Genomic DNA, 18,139 nt, shown 5'->3' on the forward strand with positions numbered 1-18,139 from the left:
GGGGTAACCGGGTGATGGGTATTAAGGTGGACATGTGTTGTGTTGAGCACTGGGTCTTATATACAACTAATGAGTTGTTGAACACTAGATCAAAAACTAATGATGTACTAAATGCTGACTAACTGAACATAATAAAAATAGTAAAAAATAAAAATAAAAACATAATATAATGTTCAAAGAGAGAGAGAGCATGGGAAGTAAAGTCTCTGACATCAGCCACAGCAACATTTTTCCAGATATGCCTCCAGAGGCAAGGGAAACAAAAACAAAACTAAACTGTTGGGAGTACATCAAAGGAAAGAATCAACAAAACTGAAGGCCAATCACTGAATGTGAGTAGGTACTTCCTAATTACATATTTGATAAAGGGTTAGTATCCAAAATATATAAACAATTTGGGCAATTCAACAACAAATAATCAAAAAAACAAATAATCTAATTTAAAAATGGGTAGAAGACATGAGTAGACATTTCTTTCAAGAAGACATACAGATGGCCAACAGGAAAAAAAAAATGTTCAACTTCTCTCATCATCAGGGAAATGCAAATCAAAACCACAATGAGATATCACCTCACACCTGTCACACTGACTAAATTCAAAAACTCACAAAAAAGAAGTGTTGTAGAGGAAATGGAGTAAAGGGAAATCTTGTACACTGTTGGTGGAAATGGAAACTGGTACAACCATGGTGGAAAGCAGTATGCAGGTTCCTCAAAAAGTTAAAAACAGAATCATCATATGATCTAGTAATTCTACTACTGGATATTACCCAAATAATGTGAAAACACTAAAACGAAAAGAAACATGCACTCCAATGTTTACTGCGGCATTATTTACATTGGTCAATGTATAGAAACATCCCAAGTGTTCCGTAGGTAGATGAAGAAAGAAGAGAAGATCTGGTGTGTATACTCAATGGAATAAAACTCAGCCATTAAAATGACGGAAAGCTTGCAATCACAACGTGGATGGAGCCAGAGAGTATGATGGTAAGAGAAAGACAAATACCAAATGATTCCTTCATATGTGGAATTTAAGAAACTAACAAAAGTAACAGAGAAAGAAGTAACAAAGGAAAAAACAGCCTCTGATCTATAGAGAACACACTACTGGTTCCCAGACGGTAGGTGGGTTGGCGGATGGAGAAATAGGTGGAGGAGATTGGGAAAACACTTAAATTGATGAGCAATGAGTAATGTATGGGATTTCTGAATCTCTACCCTGTACACCTGAAAGTAATATGACATTGTATATTAACTGTCTTTAAAATAAATAAGCCAAGCAAAGAAAAAATCAGGACACCAAAATTTTTAGTTCTTGGTTTATGTATTTTTCTTTTCTAAAATCTCCCTTAAGAAAGTGACTGCACTGTGAACACTGTATTTTCATGAGTATAGCACGGTGCTTGGATCCAGGCAGGGGCTAAGTGACTTTGGTGAGCGAATATATATTAATTCAAGTCAGACTGAGGGGGTTTTCCTCAGATGTTTCAGTGCCACGTGGTTTCTGTGATGGCTGCTGGTTTCCCCCTAAAGATAATGGTGGACTGGGACGCCTGGGTGGCTCAGTTGGTTGGACGACTGCCTTCGGCTCAGGTCATGATCCCGGAGTCCTGGGATCGAGTCCCGCATCAGGATCCCAGCTCCATGGGGAGTCTGCTTCTCCCTCTGACCTTCTCCTCGCTCATGCTCTCTCTCACTGTCTCTCTCTCAAATAAATAAATAAAATCTTAAAAAAAAAAAAAGATAATGGTGGACTGGTGGTTGCTAATACCGTTATGCATTCAGTCATGAGGGGATCCAGAGAAGAAATAAAACAACTGTTAAAAAGAAAATGTTGGGGGGCACCTGGGTGGCTCAGTGGGTTAAAGCCTCTGCCTTCGGCTCAGGTCATGATCTCAGGGTCCTGGGATCGAGCCCCGCATTGGGCTCTCTGCTCGGCGGGAGCCTGCTTCCCCCTCTCTCTCTGCCTGCCTCTCTGCCTACTTGTGATCTCTGCCTGTAAAATAAATAAATAAAATCTTTAAAAAAAAAAAAGAAAATGTTGGGCCCAAAATGGCACCTTGGGCCATGCCAAGTCCCAAAACCTTATGTAATCTCTAACCTCCCCCTAAAATGTTCACCCGTCAGTTAGGAATTCTCTGGTCAGCACCAGGGAGGTGCTCTGTCCCATGGGCCCTCTCCACCCACTAGGAGGGGAGGTCGTCTTCATGATAATACCTCCTCCTCTCCTAATTAAGGGAGGGTGACCTTCCCTGGAGCACTCTTTCTCTTCTTTGCCAACTTTCTTGCTATGAAATCTTTCCATTAACACCACTCTTCAGAGCTTCCCTCTACCTGCCAGATGGGATGCTGGCTTATTCTTGAATCGCTTAATAAAACCAATTGTATCTCGAAATTTACCCATTTGCTTTTGTTTTTTAACATAAACAGTGAGAAGTCAGAGATGTGAATGAGCTGCGGTGGGAATGAGAAGGGGAAGGAAATGCACGGGTGATGTCACATGGGCAGGAGGGACAGAGTGGCAACAGGGTCTAGGGTTGGGGAGCTGTGTGTTTTCATGGGTTACTGTCTGAATGGGAAGAAAATGGAGGAGACCTAGGATCAGTTTCCATGCCACACAGGACTCATTATGTAGTATCTGAATGAGGGGACAGGGAGAAGAATGGAAGCTGGTGACAAGGAGAAGCTGGAAGCCAGAGAGGGGCATCAGACCAGGAGGGGAACTGAGAGTCTGAGTAGGTGTACAGGGTTGAGGGAGGAGCACATTTGCATTTTAGCAGAGACTCAGGGAAGGCTTGTGTGTGGAGAAGGAAGTCAGAAGAGAGGGACTGTGTGTGGGGTAGGTTTGTTAGAAAAGAGGTCAAAGACCGGCTTTGTAAGAGAAAGAAAGCATCGGCGAATACTGATGCTGTTCCTACAACTTGTGCTGTTGGTGGTTCTCCTCCCAGATGGTGACAGTGAAGATGGTGAGAACTCTGGCCCTGCCCAGTGGGTACATGTGTGTTTGTGTGTATGTGTACATCTGTTTATGTATCTGTATCTGTTTATGTGTGTCTGTGTGTGTTTCTGCCAGTCTGTGTGTTTGTGATGTGTGTACATGCGTTCATGTGCATTTGAGTATGTGTATAGGTATGTGTGTATAGGAGTCTTCTGCATCTCTTTGCATTTCTGTGTGTGTAGTGTTGGTATGTGTCTGCATGTCTGTGTTTGTGTATGTACATACATGTGTATATATGTGTACATCTCTGTGTGTGTCTATATGTGAGCATTTGTGTCTCTGAGTGTGTGCATTCATGGTGTGAGTTCCCCAACTCGTAATAGGGGAGGGAGACTGTCAGCCTGGCTTCTCCCTGAGAATTCCTGACCCTGAGGACCTGTGCTCTTCTAAAGGCTGGGTATGAAGCTTGAATGTCTGGAGAGGCACATGTCTCCTGAGATAACTACTGTTTCTCTGTCCTTCAGATTTTGGTTCCCCTCCCTAGCACCTCTCTCCTTCCCAATGCTCTCCACTCCAGAGTCTATCTCTCCTTTTCCCACAGACTTCCAGGGTCCAGTCTCCTTCCGAATCATCCTGACCACATCCTTTTACAACCCCTCCTGGACACAAAATCAAGGCTCAGCTTGGCTGGATGATTTGCAGACTCATGGATGGGACAATAAGACTGGCGCTTTCATTTACCTGCAGCCTTGGTCTAAAGGCAACTTCAGCAATGAGGAGCTGACGGAAGTAGAAAAGTTATTCTACACATACTCCATTAGATCTCCTTCAGCATATCATAACCACATCAGCCAATGGCAGCTTGAATGTAAGTTCATTTCCCTCTGGGTTGGGTTGCACGTGGCAAGTGTGTGTGTCTCATTGAGTTCCTTCTTTCTCTAGGAAATGAACTGCACTGGCTTTTGAACTTCACCTCTCTCTATCTGAAAGTGAATCACACGAATCTGGGCAGGGGTAGAGGCCAGACCCTGATTCTTGAGAAGCTTCACTTTTTCTTCAGCTTCTCACTCCTCTCATTGACCACAGGTCATTCTCTCCATTTCTCACTAGTGTCTCCCCTGACCACCTCTTTCCCTGGCCTCCAGCCAAGCACCCTTGCTCCCTCACTTGTGACTGACTTTGAACTGTGCTTTCTCTCCATTCAATCCCAGCAGTGATGTCTATGTGTTCCCTGTACCCCACTGCACTCCCTTTGCCCTAGATTGTTTTTACCCCAGCTCTCCCACTGAGTTATCCCCTATTCTCTTTCCACACCCTTCATGTCTCTCCTCCAACATTGGCTCCTTCCCCAGTCATTCACCATTGCCTCCACCTCCTGCGACCACCACTTCCCTTTAGTCTGAGCCTCCCCTCAAGTCAAACTTTCCTCCATTGCTCCAGTTCCCAACTTCACCCTTCTGCTTCTAGCATCCTTGACTTGCATTCATCTCATTTCCTTTCCTTCACTCCCCCTACTATAATTCAGTCTCTCTTCCCCAGATCCCTTCCAGGTTCAGCTGCTGTTAGGCTGTGATTCCCACTTTGGAGAAGCATCAGTAGGCTTCATGCGGATTGCTTATCAAGGATCAGATCTCATGAGTTTCCAGAACACATCATGGAGGCCATCTCCAAAGGGAGGAAGTAGGGCTCAGCAAGTCTGTACAGTATTCAATCAGTACCATGTTTTCAATGAAATAGTATACAAACTCCTCACTGACTCTTGCCCCCAGTTCCTGTTGGGTCTTCTTGAAGCAGGGAAGGCGTATCTCCAGCGACAAGGTCAGTCCTGCTCTCTTCCTCTATGAATCCTCTACTCTGCACTCATGGTTTATAACATTCCATCTAATTCAAGGTAAGAAAGAGTCAAGAGGGAGAGGGGATGATGGTTACAGGTTTCTAGATGTGGAAAGATGTCTATCTAAAGTGATGTGAAGATCTACCCTCTCAGTCTGCATTTATCTGTCCTGTGTCTTCAGTGAGGCCAGAAGTCTGGCTGTCCACTGGCCCCAGTCCAGGTCCTGGCCGTCTCCTGCTGGTGTGCCACATCTCTGGATTCTACCCAAAGCCTGTGTGGGTGATGTGGATGCGTGGTGAGCAGGAACAACAAGGCACCCAGCGAGGTGATGTTCTGCCCCATGTTGATGGGACGTGGTATCTTCAGGTGTCTTTGGATGTGAAAGCCAGGGAGGCTGCTGGCCTGTCATGCTTGGTGAGACACAGTAGTCTAGGAGGCCAAGACATCATCCTCTACTGGGGTGAGAAAGAGCTGGGGCCCAGCTGGGAAAGAGGGTGGGTTCATCTCCAGCAGGGCAGGAGAACCAGATGAAAAATTGGGGTTGCTAGAACAAAAGTGACTAAAAAAAATGGCAATCCAAGAAAGGAAGAACTGGGAGTGCAGTCCTGCAGATATGGGAGGATGTATCAATTTGGGTGAAGGGTCCATCTCTGAGAAGGGATGGGAGAAGTGAAAATGGGAAGGGGAGTGGGTGAGGCAGAGGGTGACCAGAGCAAGGAGGACCAGGGAGGTGCAGTTCAACCCAGGGTAGATGGGAAGTGACACCCTCTGTGCACCAAACCCACAGAGAAGCCCCATTCCATGGGCTTGGTCTTCCTGGTGGTGATAGTGCCCCTGGTGCTTCTGGCTGGTCTGACCTTGTGGCTCTGGAAGTGCTGGTAAGTCTCTGGAGCCACCTTCCTGCTCTTTCCCATGTGTGTCCCACCTTTTAGTCTGTCCTCAGCCCTCCTGCTCCCAGTGCCCTTCTCCCCTGCAGTCCTCACCTCCCCCTGCTGCAGAATGACTCTTCCTCTGTTACTCCCAGGAAAACACACTGGAGACATCAGTGCACTGACCTCCCTTCTGAACAAGATCCCAGCAGCCCAGGCTCCAGTACTTACCTAAACCCAACTCAGTGGTGAAGTCCTTACAACTCTCTGGGCGCACGTTTGACTTTCAGTTGTGCTTAATGATCAGTTGTCAATATAAGCTCAGTGTAATTCAGTGGGGTTTGTTGTTCTGATTGGTTCTGGAACTTAACTCTCAAATTTAACTCAGTGTAAATGAAGTCCCAGCACCTCCATGGGTGACAGACATCAGATGTCACTTCTTCCAAAGAGCCCTCCCTTCCTCAGAAGTGGACGCTGTCTATGTAGTGAGAATTCCCACCACCTTTCCCTGCACTTTGACAGTTCTATTCCCCATCCCTGGTGCCTGCTTTCCCCAGTTAGGACAGTTTTCCTTCTAACTCTTAGGATCCTTGAGAGCAAAGTCTATATGTTCTTCATATTTGTATACTTGGGAAGGTGTCTCACCTGCATGGAAAATGTCCTCAATAAAAACCCGTGTTGAATCTATGCTAAATCCATAGGTTCTTCTTCTCCTCCTCTTCCATCTCCTCCTCCTCCTACTCTTCCTCCTCCTCCTTCTTCTCCCAGACATGCTTGTAGTTGTTGAGATGTTTGCTGCTCTTCTTGTTAAAAGTCTTGTCACCTGGCCAAGGGAGTGCACAGTTTCCCTGTTCTGGTGACATCTCCAGTCTCCTAAGTAGAAACACGTTTTCTGTGAAGATTTGTATTATTTAACTACACAAACCTATTGGATGAATCTGTTGCTCTAAGTATTCTAGTTTAAACAGAAATGCAGGATTCAGTTTTTTGTTTTTTTATGTTTGCTGGACTCTGAGCAGCAGCAACAGAGCTGTCTCCCTGGGGCTTTTTAAAATATAAGGTCTTGGCCTCAGCTGACTTCTTGAATCACAATTTGCATTTTAGCAAAATCAGCAGGGAGATTCACAGGTCCATAAATGTGATGTCTGAGAGGTAGCCGTGCCGTGCCGTCTGTGAGTCCCTGAAGGGAGAGAGATGCTCCAGGAAAGAGAATGGGGGTGTTGTGGTCAGGAATGAATGGAGATCCAGCAGAGACCAGGCATACAGTGCTTCCTGGCGTTCATGGTTGCCGTTTACAGCTTCTAGGACTCTGAGTCAGAGATAGTGAGCCATTGGTCCTGGGGCAAAAGCAGGGTTCAAGTTCTGGGGGTCTTTGCTCATGACTCTTGTCACTTGTTTCATGTGTGTTTCTATTTAAAGACAGGTTCTTGGGGTGCATGGGTGGCTCAGTCAGTTAAGCTGCTGCCTTTGGCTCTGGTATTACTCTCAAGGTCCTGGGACTGAGCTGTAGTCCAGCTCCCTGCTCAGCAAGGAGTCAGCTTCTCCCTGTCCCTCTGCCCCTCCCTCTGTTTGTTTTCTCTCTATCTCTGTCTCCTTCTCTTTCAAATAAATAAATAAAATCTTAAAAAAAGTAAAGACAGAGGGGCACATGGGTGGCTTGGCCAGCTGAACATCTGTCTTCAGCTCAGGTCATGATCCTGGAGTCCAGGGATGCAGCCCCGCCTCGGGCTCCCTGCTAGGCGGGAAGCCTTCTTCTCCCTCTTCCAATCCCCCTGCTTGTGTTCCCTCTGTCGCTGTGTCAAATAATAAATAAAATCTTAAAAAAAGAAAAAAATGTAAAGACAGCTTCTTTAATATATATGTATTTGTAAATAATTTTTTGTATGGAGTATTTCCCCACAATAAAACACCAGCTCAGAAGTGTGTAAATTTCCCAGCTTGGGTACTGTGATCACCAGGGTCTTTGGCGTTCAGTCCCGTGGCTATGCTGCCCAAGACAGTTTTAGAAACCAACAAAAAGAAATAGTCATTGTCTCATGAATCCAAGAACAGAGTACCTTTTCCCCTTTTTCTTGACGTCATCATGGCATCATCATAGCCTCCTAGATGTTATTTTACTATTCTCTGGTGTGGGTCCACACTAATATCATGAATGACCTGTTCTTTTCCCTGGATTTACTGCATTGTTTACTCATTATCAGTGAGTGCAGAGCCCACAGCTGTGCATCAGGAGCCTGAGCGAGCCTTACCGACGCAGGTGTTTTGTCATGGGGCACATTACACCTTCGTGTGCTTAGGACACCAGTCAACCTGAAGCTCTGGGCTTCAGGGCCATTTAAAACACTGAAGTCACCTGGAAAGACAACAGAGGTGCAGAAAATGTGCACCAAATTGATCATGAACAGGATATGTGTTTACAGTGTCAGAATTAATACAGGAAGGCAGAGAGACACTTGGTTCAACCTTGGTCTGGAACACCTGTGGTTGACTCATGTCAGGTCACTCAGCCGTCCATGAATAGTGTCAAGCACATGTGTCTGAGGCTTACAAATCAAGGTCAGCAGGTAGGCCAATCAGCACAGACAGACTCCATGAATAATGACGATGGACCCTCTGTGACCGATGACCCCCATCCAGTGGGAGTGGAGTCATCCATGACTAGACTTTAATGACTCTCGGTTTCATTAATTAACTGAGCAAACCATTCTCAAGCTCTGACCACGAAGCAGGGACATTCTGGGTTTCAAGTAGTGGGGAAGAAAAGGTCTTCCCTATCTTTATACCTTGAGAGTTTTGCTTTCCTGATTTGATTATGGTGTTCATTATTGTTTCTAACCAGTTTATTAGTCAGCAATTTATGTGAGTTGAACTAGGGGACAGAGACTTAGGGTTTTTTGGGGTTTTTTTTGTTTGTTTTGTTTTTTTAGAGCTGAGAGTGGGGCCCATGGTTATAAAATGTCCAGAGAGACCACATGCAGGCCCCAGACCTACATATTTGGCCATTTCTGGAAAATAACGTTGAGATGGGAGAGGTGGCAAAGGTGAAAATATGGGAATGAGAAGAGCAAATCATGGGTCATCTGCAATCTTCCTGCCTGGTCAGACGGCTTGGCTGTTTCTTTACCTTCCAGTCCACCTTGTCACACTTGCATGGATAGCATATGGATTTGGGTTGGTTGACTCCACTCTTATGTGTAACCTTGGGCTCTGATCAGCCTGAGGACATCAGGAGAAAGCATCTTTGTCAAGGTGACAGGCTAAAGGATGGACAGGTAACCTGCCAGTCAGGTCAGTCATCAGATAGATTCCATTTGTATCACCCAAAGTGATGGTTCAAGGCCAGGCACCTGCTCTTGGTGGCACAGGTCACACACAGCCTGATTTTTAAAAATTAATTAATTAAAATTTTTCTTTTCAGTGTACCAGAATTCATTGTTTATGCACCACACCCAGTACTCCATGCAATATGTGCCCTCCTTAATACCCACCACCAGGCTCACCCAACCTCCCACGCCCTCCCCTTCAAAACACTCAGGTTGTTTTTCAGAGTCCACAGTCTCTCATGGTCCATCTCCCCTTCCAATTTCTCTCAACTCCCTTCTCCTCTCCATCTCCCAGTGTCCTCCGTGTTATTCCTTATGCTCCACAGATAAGTGAAACCATATGATAATTGACTCTCTCTGCTTGACTTATTTCACTCAGCATAATCTCTTCAAGTCCCATCCATGTTGCTACAAAAGTTGGGTATTCATCCTTTCTGATGGAGGCATCATACTCCATAGTGTATATGGACCACATCTTCCTTATCCATTCGTCCATTGAAGGGCATCTTGATTCTTTCCACAGTTTGGCGACCGTGGCCATTGCTGCTATGAACCTTGGGGTACAGATGGCCCTTCTTTTCACTACATCTGTATCTCTGGGGTAAATACCCAGCAGTGCAATTGCAGGGTCATAGGGAAGCTCTATTTTTAATTTCTTGAGGAATCTCTACACTGTTTTCCAAAGTGGCTGCACCGACTTGCATTCCCACCAACAGTGTAAGAGGGTTCCCCTTTCTCCACATCCTCTCCAACACATGTTGTTTACTGTCTTGTTGATTTTGGCCATTCTAACTGGTGTAAGGTGGTATCTCAATGTGGTTTTAATTTGAATCTCCCTGGTCACAGCCCGATTCTTATGGAAGATGTAGGAAAAAGAAATGCTCTCTCCTGTCCTGGATGATAAGGTCAGGGTATGAAGCCTGAAATAAATACAATCCTTTTTCAGCAGCGAGAAGCAAGCCTAAGGATGAAGCCTGCAAGCAAGAAGGCAGGGAAATTGTATGAAATTTGCCAAGAGTGTAGATCCCAAGCGTTCTCACTACAAGAAAGAAAAATAAAAGAAAAGAAAGAGAAGGAGAAGTTCCAGATGTGAGGTGGTGACCGAGTTAACTGCCCTGGTTGTGGACATCACATCACCATGTACACATACACCAAACTTCCAGCGACTACTTCATTTTATGTTTTTTAAAAGAAAATGGCAAATGAAGTATTCCAACATGTGATGAATGCTACATAAAATATTAATTTTCATGATTTACTTCAGTAGATGTTTTCTTGACAAGTTCTGCATTTTCCTTCTGAAATGCGGTGTGCCCTCACTGGAGGCACTACAGGGAAGGACGTGGGCATTCAGCTGCAGCTCCCTGCAGGCCCCATGTGTACCAGGCTCCTGTGGATCTTCAGGCCGTCCTCTCTGGGAAGTTGTTGGAGGACTTTCCTCAGGAGGACCTTCGTTCATGTCACGTCAGAGGCTCTGCTGCACCTGTTAGAGCCTGCGAGGGCCCACATGGCCCAGGGTGCCTCCGAACCTTCCTTCCTGGGAGGCTAGAACACTGCACACTGTCCATAGGTCCAGTGTTTATTTGTCATCATACTTCAGTGATACTGAAAATAGTAACAATAACAAAACCAAAGCATCAGAAAAGTGAAGGCAGATACACAGACCCACAGAAGGGGCTGGAGCCCCAATGACTCTGGGCTCCCCAGTTCCATCAGCCAATACATTCCCCACATGATTTCAGCCCAACAGGGTGGATTTCTAGCCTTAGTGACCAAAAGCTCCCCTCTGATGGACGTGGACGTGGCCTCATGGGGACACTGGGATAATGTCTCTCTTCCTAGCAACATTCCTCCTTGCTTCCCTCTTCCCTTCCCTGGATTCTTGAAAATGTTCCTCTAGCCCTTTTCTTTGATTGCTTTTCTCTTCATGTGTCCTCATCTTGTAACACTCACCCTTTTTGCACATTTACCTGCCATCAGAATCAATCCCTGTCCTGGGTGTTTTCAGGGATTTCTAGCAAACCTCTGGCCAGGAATTGAGGTGTTGGGTCCGCTGCTGTTGATCAGTGACTGGCAGAAACCCATCCTCCAGGGTTTTCATCTGACATTTCAAAGGACAAGCTGCACCAGCACATGATGAATTGGGAAGCGTCATGGTCATGGCAGTTAAGCTTTCAGCATGCAAGACATTTTCTAGAATTCATCCTGACACAATATGTCCATCCATTCATTCATTCATTGATTTCATCATGTATTGAGCTTTTCCTATTGTAATGGTAAACATACTGTCTGTGAGTGTTTCCAGGGTGTATGAGAGGCAGCTCTGTGTCCAGGTGTGTAAGATAAAATGAATAATCTCTTCCTCCAAGCTTCTTCCTTATATATGTTTACATTTAACCACCCAGAGGCAAACTTCAGAAATCTTTGCAGCTTGTCTGTCCCAGCTTTTGTCTTTGCCAAGTTATTCTCTACAAATCTGCGAAAACCATTTTTTCCCTACCCAAGGTGGTCCTCGTGAACCTCCACATGGGGTGCTGACACAGCTTTCCTCTCTCCCTGCAAGCAGCAGAGGCTCTACCTCAGCCACAGCGGGCTCGTATTGAAGGGATGGACGTGTCCACTGGGAGAACCTCCTCACGGAAGGTTCTAGACTGTAGGATAAGCACGAGGCCAGTTTGTGATTGAACATGGGAGAAAGGAGAAGCTGAAATGTTAACTTTCTGGATCTGGCAGTTGGATGGGGGGCAGTTTTGTCAGACTCCAAGGGGTGACAGGAAGCAGCTGAGAGAGGGATGGCGGCCAGTCTCACTCTTCAGACATGGCAGGTCCCAAGCATTTGGCTCCCACACTGTGTCCCTCTCCTGATTGTTGGACATAAAAGGAATGTGATTGTGTCGAAAGGTGAGATATTTTAAAATGTAAAGTTGGGTTGAATAGTAAAAGCGTGTTTAGTTAGTTAGTATTTGATCTTTTCTTAATTTATTCATTAGATCCTAATTTTGTTCTAAACTTTTTTAAAAAAAGATTTTATTTATTTATTTGACAGAGAGATCACAAGTAGGCAGAGAGGCAGGCAGAGAAAGAGGGGGAAGCAGGATCCCTGCTGAGCAGAGAGCCCGATGTGGGACTCGATCCCAGGACCCTGAGATCATGACCTGAGCAGAGGCTTTAACCCACTAAGCCACCCAGGCACCCCTGTTCTAAACTTGTTAATGGCATGTAAGAGCTAGTTTTTTTTTTTTTTTTTTTAGGCCATCCATACATGTGACTAGATTGCTAGAGTCAGCTTTGTACATGAGAGAAGAGTTAACTCATCATTGTGTGATCACGTTTATGAATCTCTACATTTATAATTTATAATAATTTCATTATGAGTCATTTGATTCTTAATTATTTTAATTGTGTGTGGTCACCTAAAAAATAATCCTTTTCTTTTTCTCACATGAGAGGAAGTTTACGTGGCCTAGTCCGCAGCAAGCTGCAAACGCCCAGGGAATTTGTCCCTTCCAGAAAGATTAAGAGTGAACTTGAGAGCAAGGATGAGTCCCGGCGGTGAAAAAGAAGGGAAAGGACATTTCTTCTCAAATGAGGCCTGGGCATGTCTGCACACAAACACGTGCTTCCTCATTAGCAAGAAGGAAGGAGACACCAACGGAGGGAGTGTATCAGCAGAGTTAGTATTAGCCTTTTTTGCCATGAAATCCACTTTCTGTGTGACTTTAGTATGGAGCTAGGTGCACTCACTGGCGAATTTGATCACTGCTGTGGTCACTACCTTTCAGAAATAATTTGCTTATGCTTTGTTCCCTTTTCTGTAGTGACTTGTAACTTCAGCTTCTTCAGTGTTTTTAATGAGATGCAGACCGGGATGGTGAGGAAGGTGTGTATGTGGTCTCACACCCCTCTGTTTCTGCATTTGTTCAGTTTTAAATGTTCTGGGCTTTTTAAGGACTGTGGTTTTCACAGTCTCATTGACAGATATTGCTTTTACGTGGGTGAGCACATATTCTCTTTTTTTGGTTCAAAGTGATTATGAAGTAACAAGTGTTGGAATTCACTTCAAAACATTTATTTGTTTTGAAATAACAAAACAAATAAGCTGTTTATCAGCTTCAAATAACAAAATAACAAATAAACTGTTTATCAGTTTCAAAATATTTATTTGTAAATAAGATGGATTAAAAATGTATGAGTTAAGATTTTAATCAGGAAGCTAGAAAAAGGACAAAATCAGTAGAATTTAGAAGGTAGAAAATTCATTTAAAAACACTAAAAATTAAAAGAAAAAGCAAAACAAACAAAAAAAATTGATAGAAATGACTGACAACACCAAAGATGGTCTTTTGAGAAAATTCATAAAAATATAAAACCTCTCTCCGAACTGATCGAAAGAGTAATAAATATGAGAAAGTAGACATGTTACAAGAATGGCATGTAAATTGAAGAAGAATGTGTTGTCTGGGTGGCTCAGTGGGTTAAGCCGCTGCCTTCGGCTCAGGTCATGATCTCAGGGTCCTGGGATCGAGCCCCGCATCAGACTCTCTGCTCAGCAGGGAGCCTGCTTCCTCCTCTCTCTCTGCCTGCCTCTCTGCCTACTTGTGATCTCTCTCTGTCAAATAAATAAATAAAATCTTAAAAAAAAAAGTCCTAGAAGAGGGAGAAAGTCTGAATGCACCGTGCTTGCTAAGGGATAGGAGGGAGGGTCAGAGCTGCTGCTGGTTGTACAGGGTCCTACGTACAAACCAGACGAACGGCAGGTAATTATACTCCAGATGCGTTGTTCCAGGTAGCGAAAAGGATAGGAAAGAGTCCAGCACAAAATCCTCAGGACACCAAAGCCAGCAAGGCTTTTCCCAGAAAAAGGTAAAACAATTATTAAACGAGTGACTATCCGCTTACCTCATTTATGCATACATACAGGGAAAGTAGGTATATAGACTCAAAGTATTTGCAAACAGAAACCAGTGTCAGATGAAGTGGGATTTACCCGTAGAATACAAGGACTGTGCCAATAAAAATTTCTTAATAGAATTACTTAAACAGATTAAGAAAATAAAGTCATGTAATCCTCTTCACAGATACAGAAAAGGCATTTGGGGCATTTACATGTCCCTTCCGATAAAACCTGAACAACCCAGACCAGAGAGAAATGTAGCTGCAAACAGCCTGTATGACCCACAGTTGATTCTGAAGGTTGAAATGCATTCTAGTGAGTGAAGGACAAGACGCCCAGCTACCGGAGTATCTGCTCTTCTGTAGAAAATACTACAAGCCCTTCTTAACCCAGCAAAGCAAGGGAAATAAGGAGGCATGAAAATAGAAACTAAAGAAAAATCATTGTTATTTGCAGATCATATGATTGTATATAAGAAAATAAAAAGCAAAATACTGGGAGTAATAAGAGAATTTAGGAACTTATTTAGATAAAAATTGTAAGGATGTCAAGAGAATAAGAACCTTTTTTTTTTTTTTTGAGATGATATAATTTCTACCTAGAAACTAGTGGAGTAAAAAGCAAACAATTAGACCTACCCTAAAAATGTAGCAAGTTCTTTTTTTAAGAAAAGATTTTACTTATATACTTATTTGAGAGAGAGAGTGCAAGCAGGGAGAGGGAAAGGGAGGCAGGGGGACAAGCGAACTCTGCACTGAGCAGGGAGCCTGCATGCAGGGCTCAGTCCCAGGACCCTGAGGTCATGAGCTCAGCCAAAACCAAGAGTAGGACACTTACCCGCTGAGCGCCCAGATGCCCCAAAGCATAGCAAGTTCTTTAGGCACAAAATAAATATTAAAAAAAAGACTGACCATAAACACCAAGTGCTGTTAAAAACAACAACAACAACAACAATATATTTTATTGTAGAAAGCATGAAAAGTACAAAATATACAGAAGAAATTAAAAACACTTGTAATTATACCACTAAGATATTAACTAAAGGATAGAACTAAAGGTTTTTATGTGTATATTTATGCATGCATGTATGCATATATATATAAATTTTCATTTTGAAATAAATGTCTTACATTGAAAAAAATCAACAGCACTTTTTAATGCAAGAAACAAGAACAAGTAAGATAAAATTAGATACCATTTATAATAGCAACAAATCTATAAAATAGCTAAGAATTAGCTAAAGATAGAATGTACAAGATTTCTACAGTGAAGTTATAAAAACTATTAAAGATCATAAAAATATTTCTAATTAACTGGAGTAGTATAAATGTAGTTATAAAACTTATAATTCTCTTTAAATTATTCTTTAAATTTAAGTTTAGTAAATTCCTAATTAAGATTCCAGTTGGATTTCTAGAGGTACATAGTAAGCATATTTTTTATATTATATAGAAGAATAAATGACTACAAATATCTAAGTCATTTTTGAAAGAATAGAACAAAGACTTATTGACAAAGGAATGAAGTCATAAATGCGAAACACAACATTACAAACTTAGTAGCATAGAACAAAGCAGAATATTTTTACGACCCATTGGTGAGGAATTATTTCTTAAACTAAGTTCCCAGAGTGGAAACTGCAGAGCCTTGGAGAGAAATGGACTATGGTGGTTGTGCCTCCACCCTCCCTACACACACACACACACACTCTCTCCTGCAGCTACAGGGGCCTGGAGCTAAGTCAGATCCTGCCAGGCAAGGGTCCTGGGCTCCACCCTTCAGGAGCAGGAATGGGCATGTCCAGGAGGAGCAGGGCCAACACAGACGGTTCCACTGTTTTGGACATTGTCACTTTGGTACCACAAAATGTATAAAGTGGATGGACTTCTTGGGGAAAAAAAATAATAATAAATAAAAAATAAAACCTGTTGAATTTTATTTCGCAAAATTAAGGCTTTCTGATCAACCAAGTATAAACTGAGTACAGTTTAATTCATAATAATAAAATTATATAAAAATAAAAAAATAAAAAGTAATAAGCTGAATAAGAATTAACGGTGGAAAATTGAGAGAAGTATTTGGAATTTTAAAAATAAAATGTGTATATACCCAGATCACTATGGGGAGGTCTTTAGAACAGTGCTCAGTGAGTTGTATTAGTAAATGAAGCACGCAGCATAATACCTTTCGTGGGAATTGAAGTTGTATACATCGGAGCACCCCATTTTCTAAGAACACGTAGAAACAGAAGGACTGCACATCCGTATGGGAGAATGTGGGGAGCAGAAGGGAATGGGCGGGAACACGAGGAAGTTTACAGAGGGAGTCTGCTCAGAGCAAGTGATGACCAGGGGCCACGGATGGATGAGAAGGGTTAGTTCAAGCCCCTGCACTTGAGTCTACACAGAAAACACAGCAGAGGAAAACCAATGTCGGAAATGTTTTCAAATTAAGTTCTGTAGAATAAAGAGACGGGATTGGGATCATGGATCGCACCAGGGATAAAACACTAAGGGACAAAATAAAAATATATACTATTATATAAAATATTTCCATTTCTAAGCAAAGAATCAAAATACGTGCAACATCCAAACCCTCTGGTTGGAAACATCAGGATTTTTGTGAACACCGGAGGCTCCAGGGTGGGATAAACTTCTGTATTTTACCTCTGGGTGGCAGTGGAGATTAGAGCAAAGCTTCTGCGTCCTTGTTCCTAAGACATTAGAAGCCCCCCAAATCAAGGGATTTGCAAACTCATGCTTAGGTTCACAGTGACTTGTTAGCTGGTCACTGACATTACTTACAAAATCATGCGTGTAAGACTGAGCCCATCAATAATAACACGGATTGAATCCAAGGGACTACACGGCAGGTAAAGAAAGATGAGGCCAAGAATGGGATAAATGTTAACAAGCGTCTGATGCTCTGAACACTGGCAGTATGAGGGCTGGAAATGATGAGAGGGCTCTGAGGTGACTGAAACAGGGTCTAGAAGGGTCTAGACAGATGCGGACTGGCAGACCATTTGGGAAGAGTACCGCTCTTCCTGGTCCTCAGACCACAAAGAAATCCCTCCCGTCAGTTCTTAGAAGGAAGAAGCTACGTGGCGCTATGAAAATGCCGTCGGGGAAGTTGGTTCCAACAGCTGCACGAGTTTCCTAGGTCTGCTTCAGTCTCTTAAATGAAGCAAGGTGATCCCGTCAGCCGGCGTGTAAGAGAAAGTGCCCAGCACAACAGGATCTGGCCGGGTATGCCTCGCTCCCACACTGTGGCGAGCTCAAGCGTTGATTGGACACTCTGCAGGGTTGAGCGTGTTGTCTCTGTTGAACCGAGGTCATGATTTTTGGGCAGCAGTGACGTTTACACGATATACTCTAACATACACCTCATGTACCACCATCGTACATTATCTCTTAAATGCGGGGCAGCAGCCCGTAATCAGCTGAGCCATGGGTGGGATTGGCAACTGGACATTTCTCACGGCGTTTGGAAATCTACCCAGAGACTGTCTCTTGAATCCTAGATTTGCTCCCAGGAGGCTGACGGCGTACGGGAGTACCGAGATTCTTCTGGAGGTGAAATTTTGGGGCTGCTCTAGGACAGAGGCGCTTGCTGGCCTAATCATGACTCCTTCCATTCCCAGGGCACAACCAACACTACTTCAGCGAGAAAGCCAGGTGTGACTTTGGGCAGGAACAAGTACGAGACCTAATTTGGGTATAACGTGTCCTGAGAAAAGCACCCATGGTCTTTGAGCCTTGAGCAGTGTGATTACCCGTTACCTTACTCGAGCGAAACCGCTCGCCAACCGTTTACCCATGTGCCGAAGTGGGCAGATGGATTGTCAAATGGGGTTCCACGGCTGAGACCCTGGTTGTCTCCGGAATCCATTTTCTGCTTCCTCTGGGAATACATCAAGTCCCATTGATGAGCTGGGCAGGATCAAGGCTGCCCCCTGAGGCCCCCTGCAAGCCGCTGTGGCTGTGTGTCTGCCGTCTGACCGTGGACGTACCACTTCAGTGATGCGGAACTGAACTGGGGGAGATGGGTGTGCTCGGCCTCCTCCTTTCTCATGATCGCCGGCGGAATGCGGGGTTGGAAGGAAGGATCCCCAGCAACCTCCTCAGAGGATGGGGTGACCTTCAGAATGAGGACCAAGCATGGTAAAGACCATAACAGGACAAAACAAAGCAAAACAAAACACACACACTCACACACACACACACACCAAAAACCCAAAACAAAAGAGGAAGCTAGCCACCAAGTCCCTGATACAAC

General features: G+C 43.9%; 1 protein-coding gene across 2 annotated transcripts; it reads left to right on the forward strand.

The window, feature by feature from the left end:
• The first annotated feature begins 2,524 nt into the window (after positions 1–2,524).
• Positions 2,525–6,331, forward strand: LOC122918033 (T-cell surface glycoprotein CD1a-like). Of its 2 annotated transcripts, XM_044266190.1 has the most exons (7): positions 2,525–2,738; positions 2,952–2,969; positions 3,543–3,809; positions 4,481–4,759; positions 4,957–5,235; positions 5,563–5,653; positions 5,800–6,331. In XM_044266190.1, the coding sequence occupies exons 1-7, from the start codon at positions 2,666–2,668 to the stop codon at positions 5,894–5,896; spliced, it is 1,104 nt and encodes a 367-aa protein (XP_044122125.1). In that variant the 5' UTR covers positions 2,525–2,665; the 3' UTR covers positions 5,897–6,331. The 2 variants fall into 2 exon arrangements, with proteins under 2 accessions (XP_044122125.1, XP_044122123.1); XM_044266188.1 differs by having other exon boundaries at positions 2,525–2,969.
• Positions 6,332–18,139: the final 11,808 nt, after the last annotated feature.

This window comes from Neovison vison, chromosome 10, assembly GCF_020171115.1.
Source record: "Neovison vison isolate M4711 chromosome 10, ASM_NN_V1, whole genome shotgun sequence".
Lineage (NCBI taxonomy): Eukaryota > Metazoa > Chordata > Mammalia > Carnivora > Mustelidae > Neogale > Neogale vison.